The sequence below is a fragment of the Tiliqua scincoides genome, chromosome 1 (genome assembly GCF_035046505.1).
Source record: "Tiliqua scincoides isolate rTilSci1 chromosome 1, rTilSci1.hap2, whole genome shotgun sequence".
NCBI classification, from domain to species: Eukaryota; Metazoa; Chordata; class Lepidosauria; order Squamata; family Scincidae; genus Tiliqua; species Tiliqua scincoides.
The window spans coordinates 34,203,933-34,225,425 of record NC_089821.1 but is presented as its reverse complement, the minus strand read 5'-3'; the positions used below and the strand labels follow the sequence as shown (position 1 = coordinate 34,225,425).

Genomic DNA, 21,493 nt, shown 5'->3' with positions numbered 1-21,493 from the left:
GTTCCCTTAGCATGAGGTTGCATTGTGGCTGCACCGGAGTTGGAAAGTTGGATAGGATTGAGCCCTAAATCTGGCCATCTTTAAAATTATTATCCAATTATTGCTAATTTTATAGCAAGTAAATACTCTTTTCTTTTTGATTTCCAGATTGGGCTGACATTTGCTATTGTTTTTGGGGTCATCATTTACCGAATCTCCACTGCAGCAGCTTTAGCCATTAGTTCATCTCCAGCTGGCCGGTCTAATATTAGAGTAACTGTCACTGCAACTGCAGTGATTATTAATCTGGTGGTGATAATAATCTTGGATGAAGTGTATGGCTGCATAGCCAGGTGGCTGACCGAAATTGGTAGGTACAAATCCTTAAGTTATTTGAGTTAAAGCTGTGGTTTCATTAAGCTAGCTGTCCAAAGAGCTTAATTGTCTATGCCAGGGGTGTCCAAAGTTTTTGGCAGGAGGGCCACATTGTCTCTCAGACACTGTGTCAGGGGCCGGGGGAAAAAAGAATTAATTTAAATTTAAAATTTGAATAAATTTACATAAGTTTACATAAATGACTATATTAGAGATGAACTTATATGAATGAATGAAGGTCTTGCAATAGCTCAAGGCCTATAAAAGGCCTTGCACAAAGCAAGGCTGGCCTGTCCTTTGCTGCCGCTACTGCATCACAGACGTGAAACAACAAGCAGTGGAGGGAGCCCTCACTCACAGCTCATGCAGGAGGTCAAACAGTCTCCCTCAAGCTGAGAGCAGTTGCATCGGGCCAGTGTGGGCTCCAACAAATCTCCGGAGGGCCAGAGGCTCATTGGAGTCTGGGGGCTCCCTGAGGGCCGCATTGAGAGGCCTCGAGGGCCGCAAGTGGCCCCAGGGCCGGGGTTTGGGCACCCCTGGTCTATGCTATGCATAGAAATCTGTGGCTAGCCAATAATATAAAGAAATATTAAAAGAACATTTGGCATTACTGCATGAACATGCTTAACAACTAACATTGGTTTAATTACAAATGAAGAAATAGGATTAGATTAATCAAATGCCTCATCCGTTATTTTGAAGGACCCAAACATTTTTAAAAGTTGAACAACATAATTCATCTTTGTTTTCAGTCGTCGCTTATTTCATAAGCAAAATAAATTAAGAACTGAAAAATAGAGGTGGCCAGATATTGCTGAGCATGATCTTCTTTTGGCATCATCTGACTAGTTTATCTGAAATGCTGTTCTTGTGATCTGCCTGGAATGCAGTCTTTGGACTAAACAGCATGTTATGTTAAGCACATAATTGGCTTTGTGTGCCTGGTTTTTGTTTCCTAAATCGAAGCTGGAGGAGGGAGTCGAATCATGACCTGCATTGCTGCATGGGGGAGAGAGACGATGGCATGGGAGAGAGGTCCTGATCTGGCATGCTCCCCTCCCCCCCCCCACCTTTGTGGCTGCTGTTTGTCCTAGGATGGAAATTGCCAAAGACCTTCGCTAACACTAGTGGAGCATGGAAGGCATCAGGATTTGACTTGCAAATGTAAATAGAACAGACACTGAAAATAAATAGGGGAAAAAATAGGAAAAGGAAACAGGAGCAGAAATAAGCACATCAGTATGCTACATATTTAATGTGTGTCATGATTTTATATAGAGAGAGTATCTGATTTTTCAGTGTTATATCTACAGTATATTAATTTTTTTATGAGTGCGTTGGAACTTGTTGCTCCTTGTTCATATTTTCCTCTGAGATTTTGTGAGGACATCTTTTTTATCTTGGAAATAAATATACCCATTTTCAAAGACATAACTAAATTTATCTTGGAGGAAGTCTTCCAAAATTTTAAGCCACACAAGACAAAAATATACAGTTATTTGAATGCTTCTTTCAAGTACCACTTACATTAATCTTATTTACACCAGAGGTTCCAAAAACAGACAAGAGTTTTGAAGAACGTCTGATCTTCAAAGCCTTCCTTCTGAAATTTGTCAACGCCTACACCCCCATTTTCTATGTTGCCTTCTTCAAGGGCCGGTGAGTTGCACAAAACATTAACTAAGAGCTTAGTGATTTATTCATGCTTACCCTGCACCTTTTTCACATACAGTAGCTTTCCAAGAGTAATTATCACATGGCTGTTTCTGTTAGCAGGGTATGCACAGTATATTGTTAACTTTGTTTCCATGAGAAGTTCATATGCTGAAAACACTCTTTGATAGTTTACCTCATATATTTGTGTGGCTATAAAATTTGATTGATTGATTGATTATAGAGGAATAAGGATGAATAGTTGCTTCCTCATTTCCAAACCTTTAGTATTTGTCTCTAACTCTTTGAAATATACCATTGTTTAAAGGTCTAGAAACCCTTTAAAGGGGGGGAGGGTGAGAATTTCAAGGTTCAGCTAAAAACCAGTGGCCTACAAATGCAGCACTTCTCTGACCTTGTATTCACAAATTATATTTCCCTCAGCTACTTTATGTTATTTATTATCATTATTTTTATTTCTGTTTTATGTTATTTGTGTCAAACTAGATGTTATTTTAAGCATGCACTTTTTTAAAAATGTTATAGCTACCAGATTACATTAACTCTATCCTTCCACTAAAGTCCCTATCCAGTCGCTTCTCCTCATGGCTGCTTTTTTCCAGGGAAAAAGAAGCTCTCACTGGAACAAATGGGAGCTTTGTTTCCTTTGCAAAGAGCAGCTGCAAGAGTCCTTCAATCCAGATGTGTATCCGGGTAGACATTCTATCTAGCCAGATGTGTATCTAGGTAGTTTTTGAGTGCATGGGAACGATCACAGGAACAGTATGAATGCTTGCAACATTCTTTACATGTACTACAGAATGTGCAGGATACAACTCTAATCATTGTTTCCAAATTGTCCTAGATTTGTTGGACGCCCTGGAGATTATGTCTATATTTTTCATTCTTTACGGATGGAAGAGGTAACCACCGTTTGGTTTATTCCTTATTTAGAGGGCAACTCTAAAAATTCAGGCAAATAATTTGGAAGAAATACTGAGCTAATTTTTGCCCCCTCTCTTTTAGTGTGCTCCTGGTGGCTGCCTAATGGAACTGTGTATACAGCTCAGCATTATTATGTTGGGCAAACAGCTGATTCAGAACAATCTTTTTGAGATTGGGATCCCGTAAGTAGCAGAAGAATTAGAATATATTGAATATCTTCTCTAAAATGCTCACCTATTCTATCTATCTCTAACTTGTCCATTTTCAATTAAGCATTCAAGATGGCTAACGGCATATAAAAACACGATTAAATATTTAAAAGTAGAATTGAAATGATTAACAGTAAAACAGTAAAAAATTACTGGCAGCACGTTAAAGAACATATAACCCGCAACACTAAAATCACAATAGCAGTCATTATATATAAGTCATAACTCAAGCAGCATGAAAATCACAGTGGCAGTCAAATATCATCAAGTTGTTGATAATAAAGGCCAGCCTGTCCATGAAGCTGATGGAGACGGTTGCCTCAAGTAGTGGATTAAAAGGGTGCCCACTGCTCTCATTCACCCACCTTTGTCACTCTTTGTTCCACATCCTGGATTTGAAAAGGAAGAAGGAAACACAGTGGAAGAGGAAGTGTGGAGAGAAGAAAAGAGTGATAGGTAAGCATAAGAAATATTGGAGTCCACTACTCCCCATTCTTCCACACTTCCCAAGCACTGGTGGGAAGGGCAGAGACATTCTGTGTGCATTACCAGACTGCTGGCCACCCATTGGAGCAGGGGAGAGTGGAATGGGAAGGCAGCAGGGCATGGGATGGGCGGATCAAGACTGGGAAGTAGGCAGGTTTGGCGGCAGTGGTACACGCCAAATCCTGACTCCCTCCTTGAGCCAAATCCACCTGCATAAATCAACTCGGACTTGTTCCAGCTATTGAACTGGAACAGGTTCAAATTGACCTATAGCAGCTGCTGGGGTTTTCCCCAGGGCAAGGAAACAAATGGTTCCTTACACTGAGGCCTCCAGAGGCCAAACTCCCTCACAGGATTCAGCAGTAGCTGTGTTGGTGCTACTGCCTTGCCATGCAGGAAGTTAGGATTGGGCCCTAAGACTGCACTCCTGTACACACTGACCTGAGAAAAAGCCCCATTGAACACAGTGTAATTTACCATAGGTTAAACATGTGTAGGATTACGCTGTGAGGCTGCAATCCTAAACACACTTACTTGGAAGTAAATTTCATGGAGTGCAGTGGGTCTTACTTCTGAGTAGGCATGCCTAGGACTCTTCTGTCAGGGACATTTTGGATTCTGATTATGGTACCAGTGCACCAGATCTTAAAATCAGTGAATGCTTGCATACACTTTCAAGTGTTTTGTCTTTACACACGTGGTCTCTTACAAATCTTTGTGAAATATAATAGCAGATAGTGGATGTTTTCTAACCCTTAAATTCTTTTGTGAGGCTAGTAACAGATTGAAAAGTGATTTTCCATGTTCCTCCTAGAAAAATGAAAAAGTTAATAAGATACCTGAGACTGAAACGACAACGCCCTGTGGACCACGAGGAGCACATGAAGAAAAAGCAACGCTATGAGGTAGACTATAATCTGGAGCCTTTTGCTGGCCTTACTCCAGAATACATGGAAATGAGTGAGTATTTCAAGCATTCAAACTAGGGCTCTAAGCTTAAAATGATTTACAAGCAATCCTGCACATTTTCTCAGACACAAGTCCTACTATGTACAGTGGAGCTTCTTCCTAGGTAAGTGTTTATAGGATTACAATCTTAATAACTAATTATGCAGTGAGGACTAATATCAATTGTTGAAGAAAAATGTCAAACAATCCTATTCTCCCCCCCCCCCCCCAACACGCTGATGCAGCCACACTGAAAAGGTATGTGCTGTATCCAGCGGCGGGGGAAAGATCAGGAGGCTTTGGAGGGGAAAAGGGAATGATATCCCTCCATAAGCCTTCAGTGGATCTCCTCAGATCTGTCAGCTCTTAAGCCTCCAAATGGAGGGGATAGGATCCAGCACATGTCATTGCTGCCAGATCCATCCCCTTCCGCCACCTTCCCACCACCATTCCTTCTCCTCCTGTCCAGTTTCACCCCCTCCCTGCTCACCCACCTCCTTTGTTGCCTTACCTGGTCTGGCAGGCACAGCAAGATCCAGTAGTTAAGTTGCAGAGCTGCTACCTCTTGCAGCAGTATGCGGACAATGGCCAATAAGCATTTCACGATAGCAGAACTCACTTCCGCTGTTGTAACGGGCTCTGCAGAACAGCCCAATCCTGGATAGGAGACATCCTGGAAAGGATTGGGCTGTGAGAGTTGAAGCCATGCTTATTTATTTTTTAAACCGGTTTTGGCTATGTTGTGTTACTGAAGGAAAAATTAAAGCACAGGCTCTTCCTTCTAACAATGAACCGAAGTTCTTTTTTTTTTTTATTAAATAACAGGTTATCTCACAGACCTTTCAGCATTTCTAAATGGCACCTTTACTGAGATTTTGGTAATATGCAAACATTTTAAAATTAGATTTATTAATAGATTGATTGGTTTAAAAGCAGCTGATGACAAGGTGACTAAAAATATTTACTTACGTCTACTTTAAATAATAAAAATGTATTTGGGAACGTAGTGTGCTGTGGATCATCTGAAACTATGTTTATTTTTCTTTGTGTATGTAGCATTTCACTGGATGGCTGACTTAATTTTGGAATGGGTTTGCAGGTGCTCCTTACAGATTTGCCTAGTCATGGCAGGTGCTGTGCAGAACCATCCCTCACGCTGTATATTTGTGATTACAGCAGGAAATAATGCTGCAGTGTACTTCAAGACAGTACTAAATTGCTGGTTAATAAGTTACCCCAGTAACCATGCTTTCATATACCTAGAACTCAAATGCAGCTGTTGTTGCTTAAATAAGGAGCTTGTCATGTGTCTTAGTGCTATTACAAGGAAAGTCCCCATGTCCACACCATACTAGCTGGTTTCTATTGTCCTTGCTGTGAAGATTTTTCCAAACATGGCAATTCCTGTGGATCATAAGAACTGTCTGCACTGGTTTGGAGAAAGTGACCATCTCATCCAGCACTCTGCCTCCAACTATAGCCAGCCAGATGCTTGTTGGGAAGGTCCCAAGCAGAACATGATGGAATTAGCTGTACCCATCATTGGGAGACGTTTCACTTGCATATTATGCAAAAATTATTTTCATGCTGTCAATATGGCATGTGACCTTGACAGAGAGGAAGGATGGAGAGTAGCTGAACACAAACAAGCATCTTGGGAGATATAAAGGTAAATCAGAAGATCATTCTCAAGCAAGGATTAACTAGACCTTTCCCTAATTATACTGATCATCCTATAAAAAATCTTTAAAGTAAAAGTAAAGAAGTAAAAAAAGCTTTGTCGCTTGCTCTGATACTCTTTCTTCATGCATGATACACTCTTGATTTACATGGGAAGAATATATGTTGTACTGCCCTACTCCCATACAGTCTTCTAATGTATAAAGCAGTTGGCACATTTAGATGTTACAGCCAATGCATCAATGATAATGCTTTTAGTACTTAGTTTTGGTTGTTCATGGTAGCGGGTGTTCCATACACCAAAAGAATAAAAAAATAAAAATAAAAAAGTTCTATGGAAAGCAGCGTAATATGCAAAGCAACTGTTTCTGTTTTTGTTTTATTTTCAGTCATCCAATTTGGGTTTGTAACCCTCTTTGTTGCATCCTTTCCACTGGCTCCCTTGTTTGCGCTGCTGAACAACATCATTGAAATTCGTCTGGATGCAAAGAAGTTTGTTACTGAACTTAGGAGGCCGGTTGCCGTTAGAGCAAAAGATATAGGTCAGAAAAATAAACACATTACTGTAAAAAGACAAAACGAAGATATTATTGAGCTGTGATGTTTTTATAATGTACCACAGCATTTATTTTTCAGTTATACGGAGCACTGCTACAGGCTGAAATTAGTAGTTGTTAGGAAAACATCTCTGATTTGTGAAATCTAAAAATGCATAGAAACTAATGAAATAGTAAAATATCCTGCAGAAAGCCCCTAGATTGTCTAAGAAAGAATTATTTCCTTAATGTATTTCAGTCCCATTCACATTCAGTGTTAATTGCTTTCTTTATAGCCCAATCCTACCCAAATTAGTTGCTGGTCATCTAAAAAATTAGTTCATTTTTTAGAGTGAAAAAAATGGAGATGGAACCTAGTTGACTGATTATGCAGCCAGTGTGTGGACAAAGTTGGTGCAATGCAGTGGTGAGAATGCTGGGCTTGAATAAGGGAATCCAATATTTCAGGTTCTACTCAGTGAACTGCATGGCCTTCAGCAAGCCACTGTCTCTCAGTCTAAGAGAACCAACACAATGGTGCACTGGGTTCTGGGGCAAGGACAGGCCTATCTCCCATAGCATGCAGGCACCTTCTATAGCTTATTGGGCAGGAGATGGTAGCAGCTCCCATCGTGCAGGCTAGAACCAAAGAGGAGTTTGTACCACGGCTGTTAAGGCCTTGAGTGGCTTTGGCAGCTGCTTCAGCAGTGACATCCTCTCATTCCAGCCCATGGAGATGAGAGGATGAAGAGGAGCTACAACGGCCACTGCTACTGAGGCATTCGGCAGCTTTGGCAGCAATTCCTCCCCTTCCCACCAGCCATTGGGCTTTTCCCTGGAGGTTCCTGAGACTAATGCAGCAGCTCCTCCTTCTCCTGCCCTCCTCATTAGCCTCTGGGAGCATCTCCTGTTGGCCCCACATTGATTTAGGGTCTCTAGGGAATGCTCCCATTTGTAGATGGTGGGTATCTAGCAGTGGGTGGTGGGTATCTAGCAGTGGGTGGTGGATATCATAGATGGTGGGTATCTAGCAGTGAAGATTAAGGCACTGTGAAGCAGTGAAGATTAAGGCACTGTGGGTCTGTTGGCCAACTCAATTCACTGCAGCCATCACAAAGTGGTCAGCTAGGTCCTGGTATGCCAGTTTAGCTTTTAAACCAGAGGTTCCCAAACTTTACCTGTAAGTAAGTGTGCAAGGGGGAGGGACAGCAGCACTTCGGCAATTATGCCACCACCAAGAAGGCAAGGGATTTTTACAAATACCAAGAGGTCACTATGACTCTCCAGAGGGTGCAGGAAGTCTGCAGCCCTCTCTGTGTGCCTCTCCATGCTTCAGAGCAGCTCCCTGCATCAATCATGATGCACTTCCAGTTTTAATTGCAAAATCGGAAGTGGGTCATGATCACTGCAGGAAGTCATTTTGAGGCCTGGAGAGGCCTGCAGAGGCCTGCAGAGAGGGCCACGGACCCCCTGCGCCCTCCAGAGGGCCACAGCGATCTCCAGGTATGTATAAAAACCCCTTGTTTTCTCAGCAGTGGTACAATCCTGGAGGTGCCATTGCCATGGCATTGCCACACCCCTTATGAGGGCAGCAATTTGGGAACCTCTGTTTTAGACTCATGCCTATCCTGGTCGACTCATGACTCCAGCCCTTCAGCCCAATGTTCCCAGGTTCGCTGGGTGACTAAAATGCCTTTCTGAGCACCAAGAGGAAAGTCTGGAAACAAATATCCCTATGTTTCACAGATAAAGACCTCCAACCCAAACTAGTCTATCTTAATTTAAGCCTCTGGAAACATGGTTAAGAGAGGCTTTTGGCTCTACTGTGTAGAGCTTATAGGTTATCAGTGGTTACGACTGCAATCTAAAGTCTTTATTGTCTTTCACACAGGAATATGGTATAATATCCTCAGAGGTGTGGGAAAACTTGCCGTGATAATAAATGTAAGTAATCCTTTGCAAATACTAATTGACCATAATGGTTTCCAGACGTTGTCTATTCTGTTTCTCAAAATGTTATATTGGAGGCAGCTAGAGTGGTACAGTGGCTGGGGTAATGTGTTCTATAAAACCTTCCAACAAAAGTGGTAAAAATATCTTAGGCATGTAATGTTTATAGAAAGCCACATGGACCAGTGAATCAGACCCTTTGATCTTGATGCATTTTATTGCCTTGTTAAAAGGTATGGCTTTATGTGACACAGCTATTGTTTGTTGAAAGAGTTAGTTTGTCTTCAGTTATTTGTAGCATTTTAGAAGTACATTCAAACAATCTGTCAGGACTTCAGAGAATTCAGCTGAGATTTATCGCTGAAGTAAAGACCCATAAAGGTTTTGCTAGTTCTTTGCTCCCAGTGGCACACTAGTAATGTTTTCATTTGCATCTTTTTAGATTGTGAACCCTTTTGGGACAGGGAGCCATTTAGTTATTTGATTTTTCTCTGTAAACCGCTTTGTGAACTTTTAGTTGAAAAGCGGTATATAAATACTGTTGATTGATTGTTGATTTTGGTAAGTGCAGAGATATTATAAATAGGATAGTACCATCTAAATTGAAGGGGTCACCAAGGAACAATTTCATAACTTGTTAGTGAAATTGTCCATCAGGATGGTGGGATTGTGTTCAGAAATGTAGCCATAAAGATGGACTGAAGTTGAAGTGAGTGCCACCTTCAGCTTGCCTTCTCAGGTGGCTTAGCACCATCTTTGGTTCCTCTTCCTTACACCTTGGTTCCTTGGAACCTTTGCTCTGTCCACTGGATAATTTGCACCCTTGCCACCTTTCCCTTTTCCTTCAGTTTATTCAGGAGTAGTCCATCCCAACATAGATTAGATATGGTTGAGTCCTTGTATGCCCCAAACACTGCTTTGCAATGTCCCGCAAAGTTACTCAGTTTGTGCTTCCAGGCATTACCTATGCTGTTTGTTTGCTGTACACCCACATTCATTTCTGATTTTCTGCTTTCAGGTGTGTTAAGCATGGCATTCTTTCTCTTTCCTCAATGTAGTGTGTGTTCATTGTTAGGCATGCAGATAGGTCTCAAAATAGGAGTGGGAACTGGTATAGTAGTGCTGATGTCACAAAGAAACTAATTCACCTAATTCACAAAAGGAACTAATTCACCAAAGCATGGAAAAACAGTAATACACATCATGCCTTGTTGTCCATGGGGGTTCCATTCCTGGAACTCCCACAGATAATGAAGTCCACCTGTCAGGCATGCCAGACCTTCCAAATGTGACCAGAGCTGGTCAGGTCCAGAGGGTGTCCTGAGGACCAGGAAGGCTGCATGCAACCTCCCCAACCCTCAGAATGCCTTCTAAAGGCATTTTAATGCTACTTCTGGTTTTGAGGGGAACCAGAAGTGACATTTTATGCCTTTAAAAGGCATTCTGAGGGCCAGGGAGTCCACAAAGGGCTTCCCTGACCCTCAGAATGCCTTTTAAAGGCATAAAAATGTCACTTCCTGTTTTCCCTCGAATACCAGTAGCAGTGTTAAAATGCCATTAGAAGGTATTCTGAGGGCTGGCCTGCCATGGCTTCTCTGGCCTTCAGAACACCCTCCAGATGCAACCAGAGCATAGCTCTGGTTGTGTTCAGAGGGCAACAGGTCTGGCTAATCTGTGGGTTTGGACCCTGCAGTTAGATAAAACCATGGGTTCCAAATCCTCAGATAAACAGTCTAGACTATACTCCTCTATAGTCGGGGTCTCCAAACTATGGTACAAGAGCCACTTCTGGCCCACCATATCAACATGTCCACCATGGGGCTGGATTTTGCTTTGCTGCCTTGCCTTTCATCCCAGCTGAGCAGGCACCGCCTTGCACCTTCCAAGCTCCAAATTACCAGACTTGGGCTGATTGCATTAAAAGGGAGGTGGGCGGAACTTGCATAACCATAGGAACAATGGAAACGGAGAAAAGATTAGCAGCTCTCAGATCCACTGTGTGGTTTCTCAGTAAGCACTACATAATCAATGGGAGAAGACAGGCACTAAGAGGCTGGCAAAGGGAATCTCAGAAAGATTGTGCCCATAGAGATAAAAAGCAAGAGTTTCTACCTGTTCTGATATTCTAATCCTTCATCTGAATCTGGCCTTCATATGGCCAAGAGTGATGGAAGTGCATAGGACTCTATGTAAGAACTGAAAGCACAGACAAGGTTCAAAGCTATCTTTCATGCCATGCGTGGAAATAGCCATTTCCGCAGATTGAGGAAATTGAGGTGGTGGTTTCTGCCACCCATTTCTGCCCAGCCCACAGGTGTACATATTTGATCTCTGTTGCATATGTGCAGCATTGGGCAGAAATAGCTTAAGTAAAATTCATTCATTTAAATTTTATTCATTCTTTTATAAAAATAGATTTGTTTCGGCCTGCAAAAATGTGAAAAATATACAGTGTGGCCCTTGTAATGAAAAGTTTGGAAACACCTGCTCTATAAGTCTTAAGGAGAAGGGTCATTTGATGGGATGTCTCCGAGGTAGGCAGTCATAGCTTTCCCAAACATATAATATTAAGCTGCCCTTCTTCACAGTTAGAGAACTGTGAGAGGAGCACTTCAGTTCACATCAGGAAGTCTTTTTTATAGAAAATGTACTTCCTTTCCAAAGCATAAAACATATTGGCAAAATGTGGAACCTTTGAGTCTTCATGAAATAAGTTTCTTTCTTGCCAGCAGAATCAAACAGTAACTCAGTAACTCAAATCAATCAGCAACTTTTGCTACATGAAGTATCTCATATCTTTTGCCATATAATCAAGCATGGCTTACAAAATGCTGTGTCAGTTTGAGGTGTCACAAAGTAGTCTGATTGGGGCTGTCTAAGGGCCCAATCCCATCCAAATTTCCAGCACCGGTGCAGCCACAATGCAGCCCCAAGATAAGGGAACAAATGTTCCTATCCTTTGAGCAGGCCTCTGTGACTGTCTCCCCACCACAGGATGCAGTGCACACCCATGGGCATGGTTGCATCGGCACTGGAAAAGTGGATAGGATTGGGCCCTAAGACTGTGTTCTGAATTGTTGCTGTTTCCAAGCAACAATAAGTGCACAAGCAACAATAAGTGCAAAGTGGTTCCAATGACTCAGTTGACCTGACGGCAAAAGTGCAGGAGGGGATCCTTGACAGCCAATCATCCTGAATGCATCCTGGGTGGCAAAATATAGATGTGGACTAAACCCCAGAGCCAGATAAAGAGCAACATAGCAAATTCTGCACTTTTCTTGAAAGCAGTACTGTGATTAGGAAAGGAACATCAGGGTTTCCTGAAGGGCCTCTTTGTCTGTCTGCACCTTGTCATCTAACCTGCTCATTCCCAATTTCCTGCACTTCTAGAAGCTGAATTTCAATGGTGTGAGGAGTGTCACTGGCCCGCTAATCCAACAATATGGCCTGAACCAACCCTATGCATATTAATAAGCACTACTGGGGGAGGGGGATACCTAGTTGAGCCTGGTTATGTAACCAAGCAGTGCCTGAATATTGCGCTCATTCTTTACTCTTATGGCTTAGGCATTTGTGATCTCATTCACATCTGACTTCATTCCACGCCTCGTGTACCTGTATATGTACAGTGAGAGTGGCACCATGCATGGCTTCGTGAACCATACACTATCCTATTTTAATGTCAGCGATTTTCAAGAAGGAACAGCTCCAAATGAAGCTATGGAGCTTGGCTACCCAGTTCAAATATGCAGGTACATAATGTTATTTCTTTCAAATAGTTTTTCCTGAGGCCATTCAGTGGGATCTTGAGTCATTCATGTTCATGTGTCTAGGTTGTATGTACTCCAACAGGTCTTTACTGTAACCACCCTCCATTCATATATGATATATTCCTTCTCCCATCTGCACCTCCAGCATCCATTTTCTCTTCTCCTAATTGGCAGAACCTGTGCCACAGCAAGAGCATGAAACCTCAGCTCTGTTTTTGGAAAGGGAACCTCCTTCCCCTGCCGTTAATCTCAAAACTTGAAAGTGCTTAGCTTCAAATCATCTCTAGCTCCCAAAAAAGCTCCTCATCCTAAAATCCCATCTGAGATATCCAAAAGGAATCTCAGTATTAATTAACTTACTCCCAATGTGCACCCCCTCAAGGAACAATAATAATATATCCCTGCAATGCCTCACTTCACTGTCAAGTACATAGAGCTGATGGCACCCGTGGTCAAGCCAAGCATTATAGCAGACCAAGGCAATACAGGTCCCATAGACGTTCCTGTAATATCCTCCTAACCTGGAAAGCCTCACAAGGATGAACAAATACACTCACCCCCCAACTTTTGCTTAAAACGTTATTGCTGCCACTTTCCTTATTGTTCATCTACAGCCTTGGGCAGCCCAATCCTCCCTGGCGCCTGGAGAAACAGCAGCGCTAAAATGGCAACCACTGTATCCCACAGGTGCTGGGAAGCTGCTGGAGGTCTCCTCAGGGGAAGGGGACTTTCATCATTTTCTCTTGAAGAAAGCCCCAGGCCCTGAAATGGGGCTTTTCATACCTGTGCCAACTGTTTTGGTGGTGCAGATTTGAGCTCTTCCGTGTCAAACTTTTCAGCCTGACATGAAGGATAGGATCCAGCAAAGCAAGACTCCACTGGTCTCAGCCCCTTCCCAGACAAATTCCTCCCTCCACCCCACCCTTCCTTGCCCTGGAATGCTTTGCCCACCCCAAAAACCCAGAGCTCTTACCTTGCTCCAGGCACCATCCCTCTAATGGTAGCCCAGCGCTGATTGGCACTGGCCTGGCAGCGGTGCTCCTTCCTCCGAGAGTGCCTTAAACATGCTTTATGGCACATTTATGACACCCAAGTGCTGGAGTTGGAGTTAAGCACTGGTGCTGTGGCCCATTAGGATTGGGCCCTAAGACCTATAATTCAGAGCTAACAGCTCTGAATTCCACTGTACAATCCAGCATCAACCCCTATAATAAAAACACCTAGAAAGTCTTCTAGTATGTGGTATGAGTGGTCATGGTCAGTTGTTCAAAAGTACTGAGCAGACCAGTCAATATCAGCATTCCAAGTTTCCCCAAGACCTGAAGTATTTATAGATTGCTGTTGGGGCCCCTCCCAGATGCCCTGACCCCCAACTTACCCTGAAGCAGGCACCCCATGCCCAGGGTGGGGAGGCTTCCCTGCCCTTGAAGGGGACAAAGAAGGTTGGCTCACCCCAACCAGCCAGAGGGGGCTGGCAGGGCAAACAAGGAACACGGAAGGAAACAAGCCAGGAACAGGAAAGGCCTTTTCTGCCCCACCTGGAGGAAGGGGAGGGGGTGGGCTTGCTCCATAAAACAGGGAGGCCAGGGATGAGAGGCAGTCAGTGTGAAGCAGGGAGTTGTGAGGTAAACAGAGCCTGCTCCTAGGCCAGGTTTGGCAGCTCTGCTAGGGAGGAGGACAAGGGTGCTGGAACCCCTTCCTCCTTCAGCCAATCTGAGGCCTCCCTGGGGGTGGAACAAGTCTACTCCAGGCCCCTCCAGGGCAGGGACCCTACAATCTCCTTTCACGGTCTGATAAAAAGAAAGGAACTTGATGATCTAAACCCATGACAAAACTGTGCTACCTCATTAGTGCCCCAGCCAGGATTATATCTAGTCATAAATATAACAATTAGCTTCACATATACCAGAACAAACTCGTTAACTAACCTCATAACCTTGTTTATTTAGGGGTTTCCTTGCTTGCCACCAGTTAGACTGCCCTTCATATGCCTCCCTATTAAGAGAGAGCAGCTATTAGCTTTCTGCCCAAAGGCAAGTCTGTCCTAAAACATTATGACCAGCCACAGTACTGGCTTCTCCTGGCAAGGAAAGATCCAGAGAGGCTCGCATCCATAATATCTCCTCATGTTTGTCAAGCAGGTCTGAGAAATTAGATATAAGCTCCATGAATAATATTCAGTGACTTCTCTGTGCAGGAGCTCTCCATAAATGTACCTGAAACCATATCCTCAGGCAGACATATTACAGGTAGCCCGATAATCCAGCTGCACTTTACTGTTAGCCTTTGAACCATTCCAGGTATTTAGACTCAACCCCAACCATACCTTTAGGCCTAGGTTCAGTAAAAAAAGCAGGAACTACTCCTCCTAATGCCTGATGTTTTAGTATCTGAAACAGTGAGTATCTCAGCAGAGTCAACATCTCTGTATACATGTTACATTATTGAAACTGGTAACCATCCCAACTCAGAAAGTGAAGTATACCAGCTTGCCTGGCTAGCTGCTACATATCCTGCTATTTTCATTTTAGCACCCCTTCTTCCCTGCTTTTCTTGGCACCACACAGCTGACCAAGGCTGCTTCAGAAAAAAAGGAGCTAGACTGCAACCCACCAAGTGTCATCTGCAACTCCAGCTTTTCAATACTTTGGCTTTCAGCAGACAGCACTGATGGCTCTGCAACCAAAGTTGCTCCACATTTTTGATAGAATTCCAGGCACTGCAATCCAAGCTGCTAGAATCATGTGCTCTAAAGCCTCCAGTTTGCCCTTCAATGCCTACACAGGCTAAACAAAGGCTTTCATCCTGCCAGCCTCTATATTCCTCAGTAAAATCAACACCACAGGCAAAAGTGGATCAACAAGGACATAAAAATACATTGTCTTATTGGAAGTGACCATGGTATGCATAGGCTACCATTCCAGTTCCAACAGTATGTGACCAGATGCTTTGGAAAAGGCAGGAGACCTCGGCCCATATTTAGTTCTCAGAAACTGACTGCCAAAGGAACACGACCCCTTAACCTGGGGTTTCCAGGAAGCAATCCAAGTAGCCATTTACTGACTCACCCTGCATCTAACTCATCTCAGAAGCCATCTAAGTTGGTGGCATCATCACATCCCATAACAGTAATAAATTTCATAAGGTTGCAATATGCTATGTGAAAAAGTTATTCCTTGTCTCTTCTGCACCTACTTTCCATCCATTTCATTGGATGAACCTGAGTTTTATGAAAGGGAGAACAATATTTTTCTATCCATTGTCTCTACTGCCATCATAACATAAAAACCTCTATAATGCCCCCTCTCTGTCATCTTTTGTCTAAACCAGGGATGGCTAACCTTTCAACCTTATAGCTCCTGGACCTTTAACAACTGTGTATGTGAGGAAATTTCAGAAGGTACAGCCTAGTTGTCCTCAATTTGCTGAAATTCTCTTTTCTATACAATTGTTAAAGGTCCAGGAGCCCTAAAGTTGAATGGTTAGCCACCTCTGGTCTAAACTCAGCAGTCCCAAATGCAATCTGGACATCTCTCACTAGGCTGTTTAAGAGACAATTGCTATTTTAAAACAATCTGTGGCAACTGGTGCTCTCTCCAAAAGTGCAGTAATACTTCAGCATCATCACCTAATCTGCACAGCTCTGCTCACTCACGATTTCCCCTGGCTAAGGGTGGATTTTTAAATTATCTTAAATCACGCTTATACTTATTTAAATGATCCTGAAAAACATCCCTCCTGTGCCAGCCATTATGATCGTGGGTCAAGCAGTGTAAGAGATAGTTTATGAAGTTAGAACAGGGTATTTAAAGGAGGGGTTTGAGTAACTTAGGCTGCAATCCTAAACACACTTTCCTGAGAGTAAGCCCGATTGAACAAAATAGGACTTACTTCTGAGTAGACCTGGCCAGGATTGTGCCCTTAGGTAGGTAAAAGGATAAATGCATACATGTGGGGATAGCCCCAAAAGACAGGCACAACTCCGTAGGTACATCCTCTTCACATAAAAGTATATACAGGAGTAGCTGAAGGTCTTTGGATGTGATGCATCAAATTCTGCCCCCACACCCCCTGCTGGGATATTCTTCCCCTTTGCCTTCCTCCACTCAAGCACACCATCTCTTTTCCTGCCCACAGGATACTCTTACCCAGCTGGTCACAGCCTAGGTCATTTAGGCCAAGTGCAGTCCTAAGGTCAAAAGGCCACAGAGAGGTTAGGACTACCCCAGCAAAACCACCATTCCTGCTTTCAAAGGGTCCAGCTCATGCAGCCAGTCCCACCTTTCATGCAGCACTGCTCCTCCTGCATTGTCTTCCTGGCTCCACTAGTATTAAGGAATGGAACCTATATAGGCTCCATGCCTGCCTTTTGTTTCAAAGCTTACAAAACCACAGAGCCCAGCCTTAGGTGGCATGAGACTTCAGAAAATGGAGGCCCAGAGTCTTGCAAGGCCCAAAACATCCACCTAAGCTTTTCTGTCCCTCTCAGAAACTTCCCCCATTCCCCACAGTTCTAGCTGTAGCTAAAGCCCAGTTATTATCTGTTACTACCACTTCATGTCCAGCCTACATTTAGAGTGGATGCAGATCCAAATACAGTGGAGATCCATACACACATTCAACTTGTGCAATTTCAGCTATATATGCTTGGCAAACAGTGTGGGCAATTCCACCTGCCATTCCAACTCAGTAAGCATATACCCCAGAGTGAGCATGAATTGAGAGACATGAGTATGCTGAACCCTCTGTCAGCTGCATACCTTTCATAGCATGATCCTAGCTTTTAAAGATGCAGTATATATTGGTTGTACAGCATGGCCCCTGAGCCAATTTGAAGGGATTTTCAGGGATAATTTTGACTATACGTGCTGACTTTAGAACTTAACTGCCATGTAAGCTGCAACCACTATATCTGAACAGATATACTTTCTTCTGAAAGTTTAGCCCTCACACATATCCAATTTTAAAGATGATGCTTTGTATTTTGTGGCATGAGTCCGTTGCTGTTTTGAATTAGGAGACTCTTCATGGACAATGCCTTTTTATTCAAGACTGCTCACATAAACACACACATACTCTCTCTCTCTCTCTCTCTCTCTCTCTCTCTCTCTCTCTCTCTCTTACAAGGTTTACAGAGAGACCACCAGGTGAGTGGAGCAAGGACCCAATCAAATAGCAAGACAATATGGTTAACATATTGACAATGATTACAACAAACCAGCTGCCTAGCTATTGTCAGACTCTGTTTTCTCAGAAAGAAAACCATTCAAAACTATTTTTTTTTTCAAATTACATCTAACCATAGACCACAGAAGGCTTTCAGTTGTGCAAAACTGTCTGTTCCATGTTTACAGAGCTGTATAATAAAAGGATATGTTTTTACAATGTTGATATAGTGCTTGATGTATATGACATCATAAACTGCAACTGGAATCTCAATAACATTTTGGTTTTTTGTAGATACAAAGATTACCGAGAGCCTCCATGGTCTGAAAATAAATATGAAATTGCAAAGGATTTCTGGGCTGTGCTAGCAGCAAGATTAGCATTTGTAATAGTGTTCCAGGTAAAGTATGACCTGGATTCATTAATTCAGCCATCTATAACATAGGATAATCACAAACTTGGATTCACAAAAACTGAGTGGCTTATCAAGGGCTAGTGTAAAATAGTAGCTAACAGCCAGAGCTGTGAAAAGCAAAATTCCCATTCCAATCTTGTCTCTGCCATGAGCCCAATAAGTGGCCATAGTAGGAACAAGTAGACTTTGCAAGAGACAGTGTGTTGGTACTACTATGTCAGCCCAAACCTACGCATGCTGCCCAGTGGTGGCACACCTCCTGCACAAGCACTGACTGTTATAAAGCAGTCAGCACAAATCACAAAACACGCTGTGACAGCTTACGAGTTGGTGCACTTCTGGCAGTGCCATGGGAAGGCCTGTACCTTCCCACCCACTCCAGCACTTCTCCCACCGCTCACCAACGAAGCTAAGCCAGTGGGAGAGATGGATGGGAGGGTTGACAGGAGGGTGGAACAGGGGCAGGGATGGGGAAAACAGGAAAGGGAGGGGGAGAAATGGAGCAGGGAGGGCAGGGGTAGGAGATGGACAGATCAGACTCAATGACACTGATGCCACCAATATCCTATCCCCCCTTCCAGGACCTTTTCCCTTGGCACGGGTCCATGCAGACCAGTGCCAACTATTTAGCTAGTGCAAGTCCTGGTAGACCCCACACACCCCCACACATACCATGGAGGCTTACTCTCAGGCAAGGGAACAAATGTTCCTCTACCCAGAGGAGACCTCCTGGATTGCCCCACCACCACCATAGGAATCAGCAGTTGCCATTTTGGCACCACTGCATTGGCGGGGGGATGGATAGGATTGGGCAGTGAGTCATTCATCTTTCACCCCAGTGATAACATCTGGCACAGAACACATATGCTGTGCATCTCCTTGGCCCACCACCAACAGCTGATTATGTGAGATTGGGGCAGGGATATGCAAGTGCAAAGATGTCACATCATATCTTGTCTTTTTTAATGTCTTATACTAGTTGTTATTAGGAAGAAGAGACAAAAAGATATGGAGTAGCATCAGCTACATGTTATACACCTAGGCAGCTTACCATCTTTCATCAAACGCATCAAGCATTTGTCTAAAACATGCTGCAGTGGGCATCAGTACAAGCACCGTCACCAGTGGGAAGGCTCTGGCCTTCCTGCTGGCACAGGTAGGACTTGCACTTTCACAAAGCACTCTATGGTGCTTTTGTGATGGCATACACCAGCAGAAACTAGAACACCTGCACAAGCAGCAGTTAGGACTGGGGCAGAAATCAGTGTTGCAGTTGTGCGCAGGCATTAGTGAATTTCATCCAAGAGTAGCTGGTTTTGCAAGAAGCTCTTGAAAATCCATATGCATATTTTGCAGAGATGCAACTGGAACACAAATTGCATATAACTGTGATAGAAAACTTTCAAAAAGCTTCTTACATATCAGTCCAAATCTTGGAAGCAATTCCCACTTATTTTAATATTTTTAGGGGCAGAAATATAGGATACAATCTAGTCAAGATTAAGGACTTTTCAATCTTACTAATTTAGATGCTTAGCACACAAGCACACGCTTGACCTCAGTTGAAATCAACAGAATTTAAAATGCTTAACTTTTGTGGGATCGTGACCTTAATTTTGATTTTGCTAATATTTTTCCAAACATTCTTATTTTTTCAGAACTTGGTCATGTTTATGAGTGACTTTGTGGACTGGATTATCCCAGACATTCCCAAGGACATTAGTCAGCAAATTCATAAGGAGAAGGTTCTGATGGTAGAGGTCTTCATGAAAGAAGAGCAGGGAAAGCTACAGCTGCTTGAAACCTGGAGGGACAAAGACAAAAAGAAAGGTGAAAATTGTAACAACCACAGCCCAAGGTCATCAATGAGCCATAGAGGGAGTGTGTCCTCCTGTCACTCATGCCATGTGGAAGTGTAGAAGAGAAAGCTGGTTTACACTGGGGCATTCCATTCATTCACAAGCCATTACTTAAATGATAGGACTTGATTCTTTAATAACCTGGTGCATGTTTAAGCATACGCAACCGTTTTGCTTATGAGAGATAATGTTCTTACAAAAACGGAGGACCATATTCTGTTTCTGACAAGATTTTTTTTTGCACAAGAAAGTAATGCAGGGATTTTTATTTTTTACATATATACACTTCATGATTAGCTTATAACAATCACTGTTTTTATTTTTAAAAAGCAGGTAGAGTTCTGTAGACTGTTCTCTGGTAATTTTATATTAGCTTATTTATTGAGAAATGACAGAAAGTGCACATCAAGTTACAAGTATTTTAATAATTCGGCTCCCTTTTCCTGAGAAGCTGTATGGGAGCCTGACATATGCAAAACCAAATAAACAGTGTACTCTAAAGTGCTTCCTTGCAAGGTTGCAGCAGAAAAACCCTAGGCTTAAATCTGCTGACTTTTTGCAGGCAGAAATCCTGCTACATTTCCTTACCTATATATGCAGAATTATCTGTTTTCTCTTAAGTAAAAACAGTGGCAACACTGGTATTCTCTCTCACTTGGGGCTCTCACCTTGACAGAATTGGTTACTTCAGCTGCACTTTACTCACTCTACGAGCAAAATAATCAGAGAACAGAATCTGTTACCTGTGTCATACTCCGTTACCCAGCACTTGAGCTATTCACTTGAATAACTTTCATTTCTTCTAACATAAAGAGATGAAGGATTTGTGGAAGGGCATTGTTTTAGCCATGTAGAGTCCCCAGTGCACATTCCAGAGGGGGTCCAGAGGACAAGGAAGAGCTATTAGTAACAGCACAATTTCCCCAAGCATTGAGGGACCTTCTGAAAAGTGCCCTGAATAGAAGAGCACACATAGAGCTACTTGCAACTTTGCACTGCCCACCACAAACCTAGAAACCTTACTGCTGAAGGAATACACTGAATAAATTCATTCCTTTGGCAGATATGCTCACCTGTCATTCCGGTCAATAGAGCCAGAGATTCCATGGTTTAGAATATCTCGTGCTTCCAAATTCCACTGAATTCATTAACCCAAATATCATAGCTCATGACATTCTTCAGTCTGGCCATTATGGCCCAGCAGCGTTTATCACAGTGTTGTTTGCCACTCTACAATAGGAAGGGGTTGAGAGCACTCTCTTGTACTTTTCCCCATCAAAAATGATCAAAGGATTAGAGCACCTTCCCTAGAAGCATTTGGGACTTTTACCTTTAGGAAAAAGACAAGTTAATGGGGGAACATGACAAAGGTGTTTCCCATGTTGTATGATATGGAAACAGTGGGTAGGTAGCAAGAGACTCTTCTCCCTCTATTGTCACACGAGAATTCAGGGGTCACCAAATGAAATTAATAAGCAGTGGGTACAGAAAGACAAAAGGAAGTACTGTTTGAAATAACGTA

At 42.9% G+C, this 21,493-nt stretch overlaps 1 protein-coding gene across 6 annotated transcripts in view; it reads left to right on the top strand.

Annotated features, from left to right (window-relative positions):
* The window catches only part of ANO1 (anoctamin 1), an 85,080-nt gene extending 65,049 nt beyond the window's left edge, over positions 1-20,031 (top strand). For all 6 annotated transcript variants that reach the window (XM_066625188.1, XM_066625180.1, XM_066625172.1 and 3 more), the window contains 10 exons: positions 148-349; positions 1,902-2,013; positions 2,873-2,930; positions 3,034-3,134; positions 4,462-4,607; positions 6,665-6,817; positions 8,703-8,755; positions 12,329-12,513; positions 17,992-18,097; positions 19,771-20,031. In XM_066625188.1, coding sequence (XP_066481285.1) covers positions 148-349; positions 1,902-2,013; positions 2,873-2,930; positions 3,034-3,134; positions 4,462-4,607; positions 6,665-6,817; positions 8,703-8,755; positions 12,329-12,513; positions 17,992-18,097; positions 19,771-20,031 — 1,377 coding nt within the window. The remainder of the gene's footprint in view (positions 1-147; positions 350-1,901; positions 2,014-2,872; positions 2,931-3,033; positions 3,135-4,461; positions 4,608-6,664; positions 6,818-8,702; positions 8,756-12,328; positions 12,514-17,991; positions 18,098-19,770) is intronic.
* Positions 20,032-21,493: the final 1,462 nt, after the last annotated feature.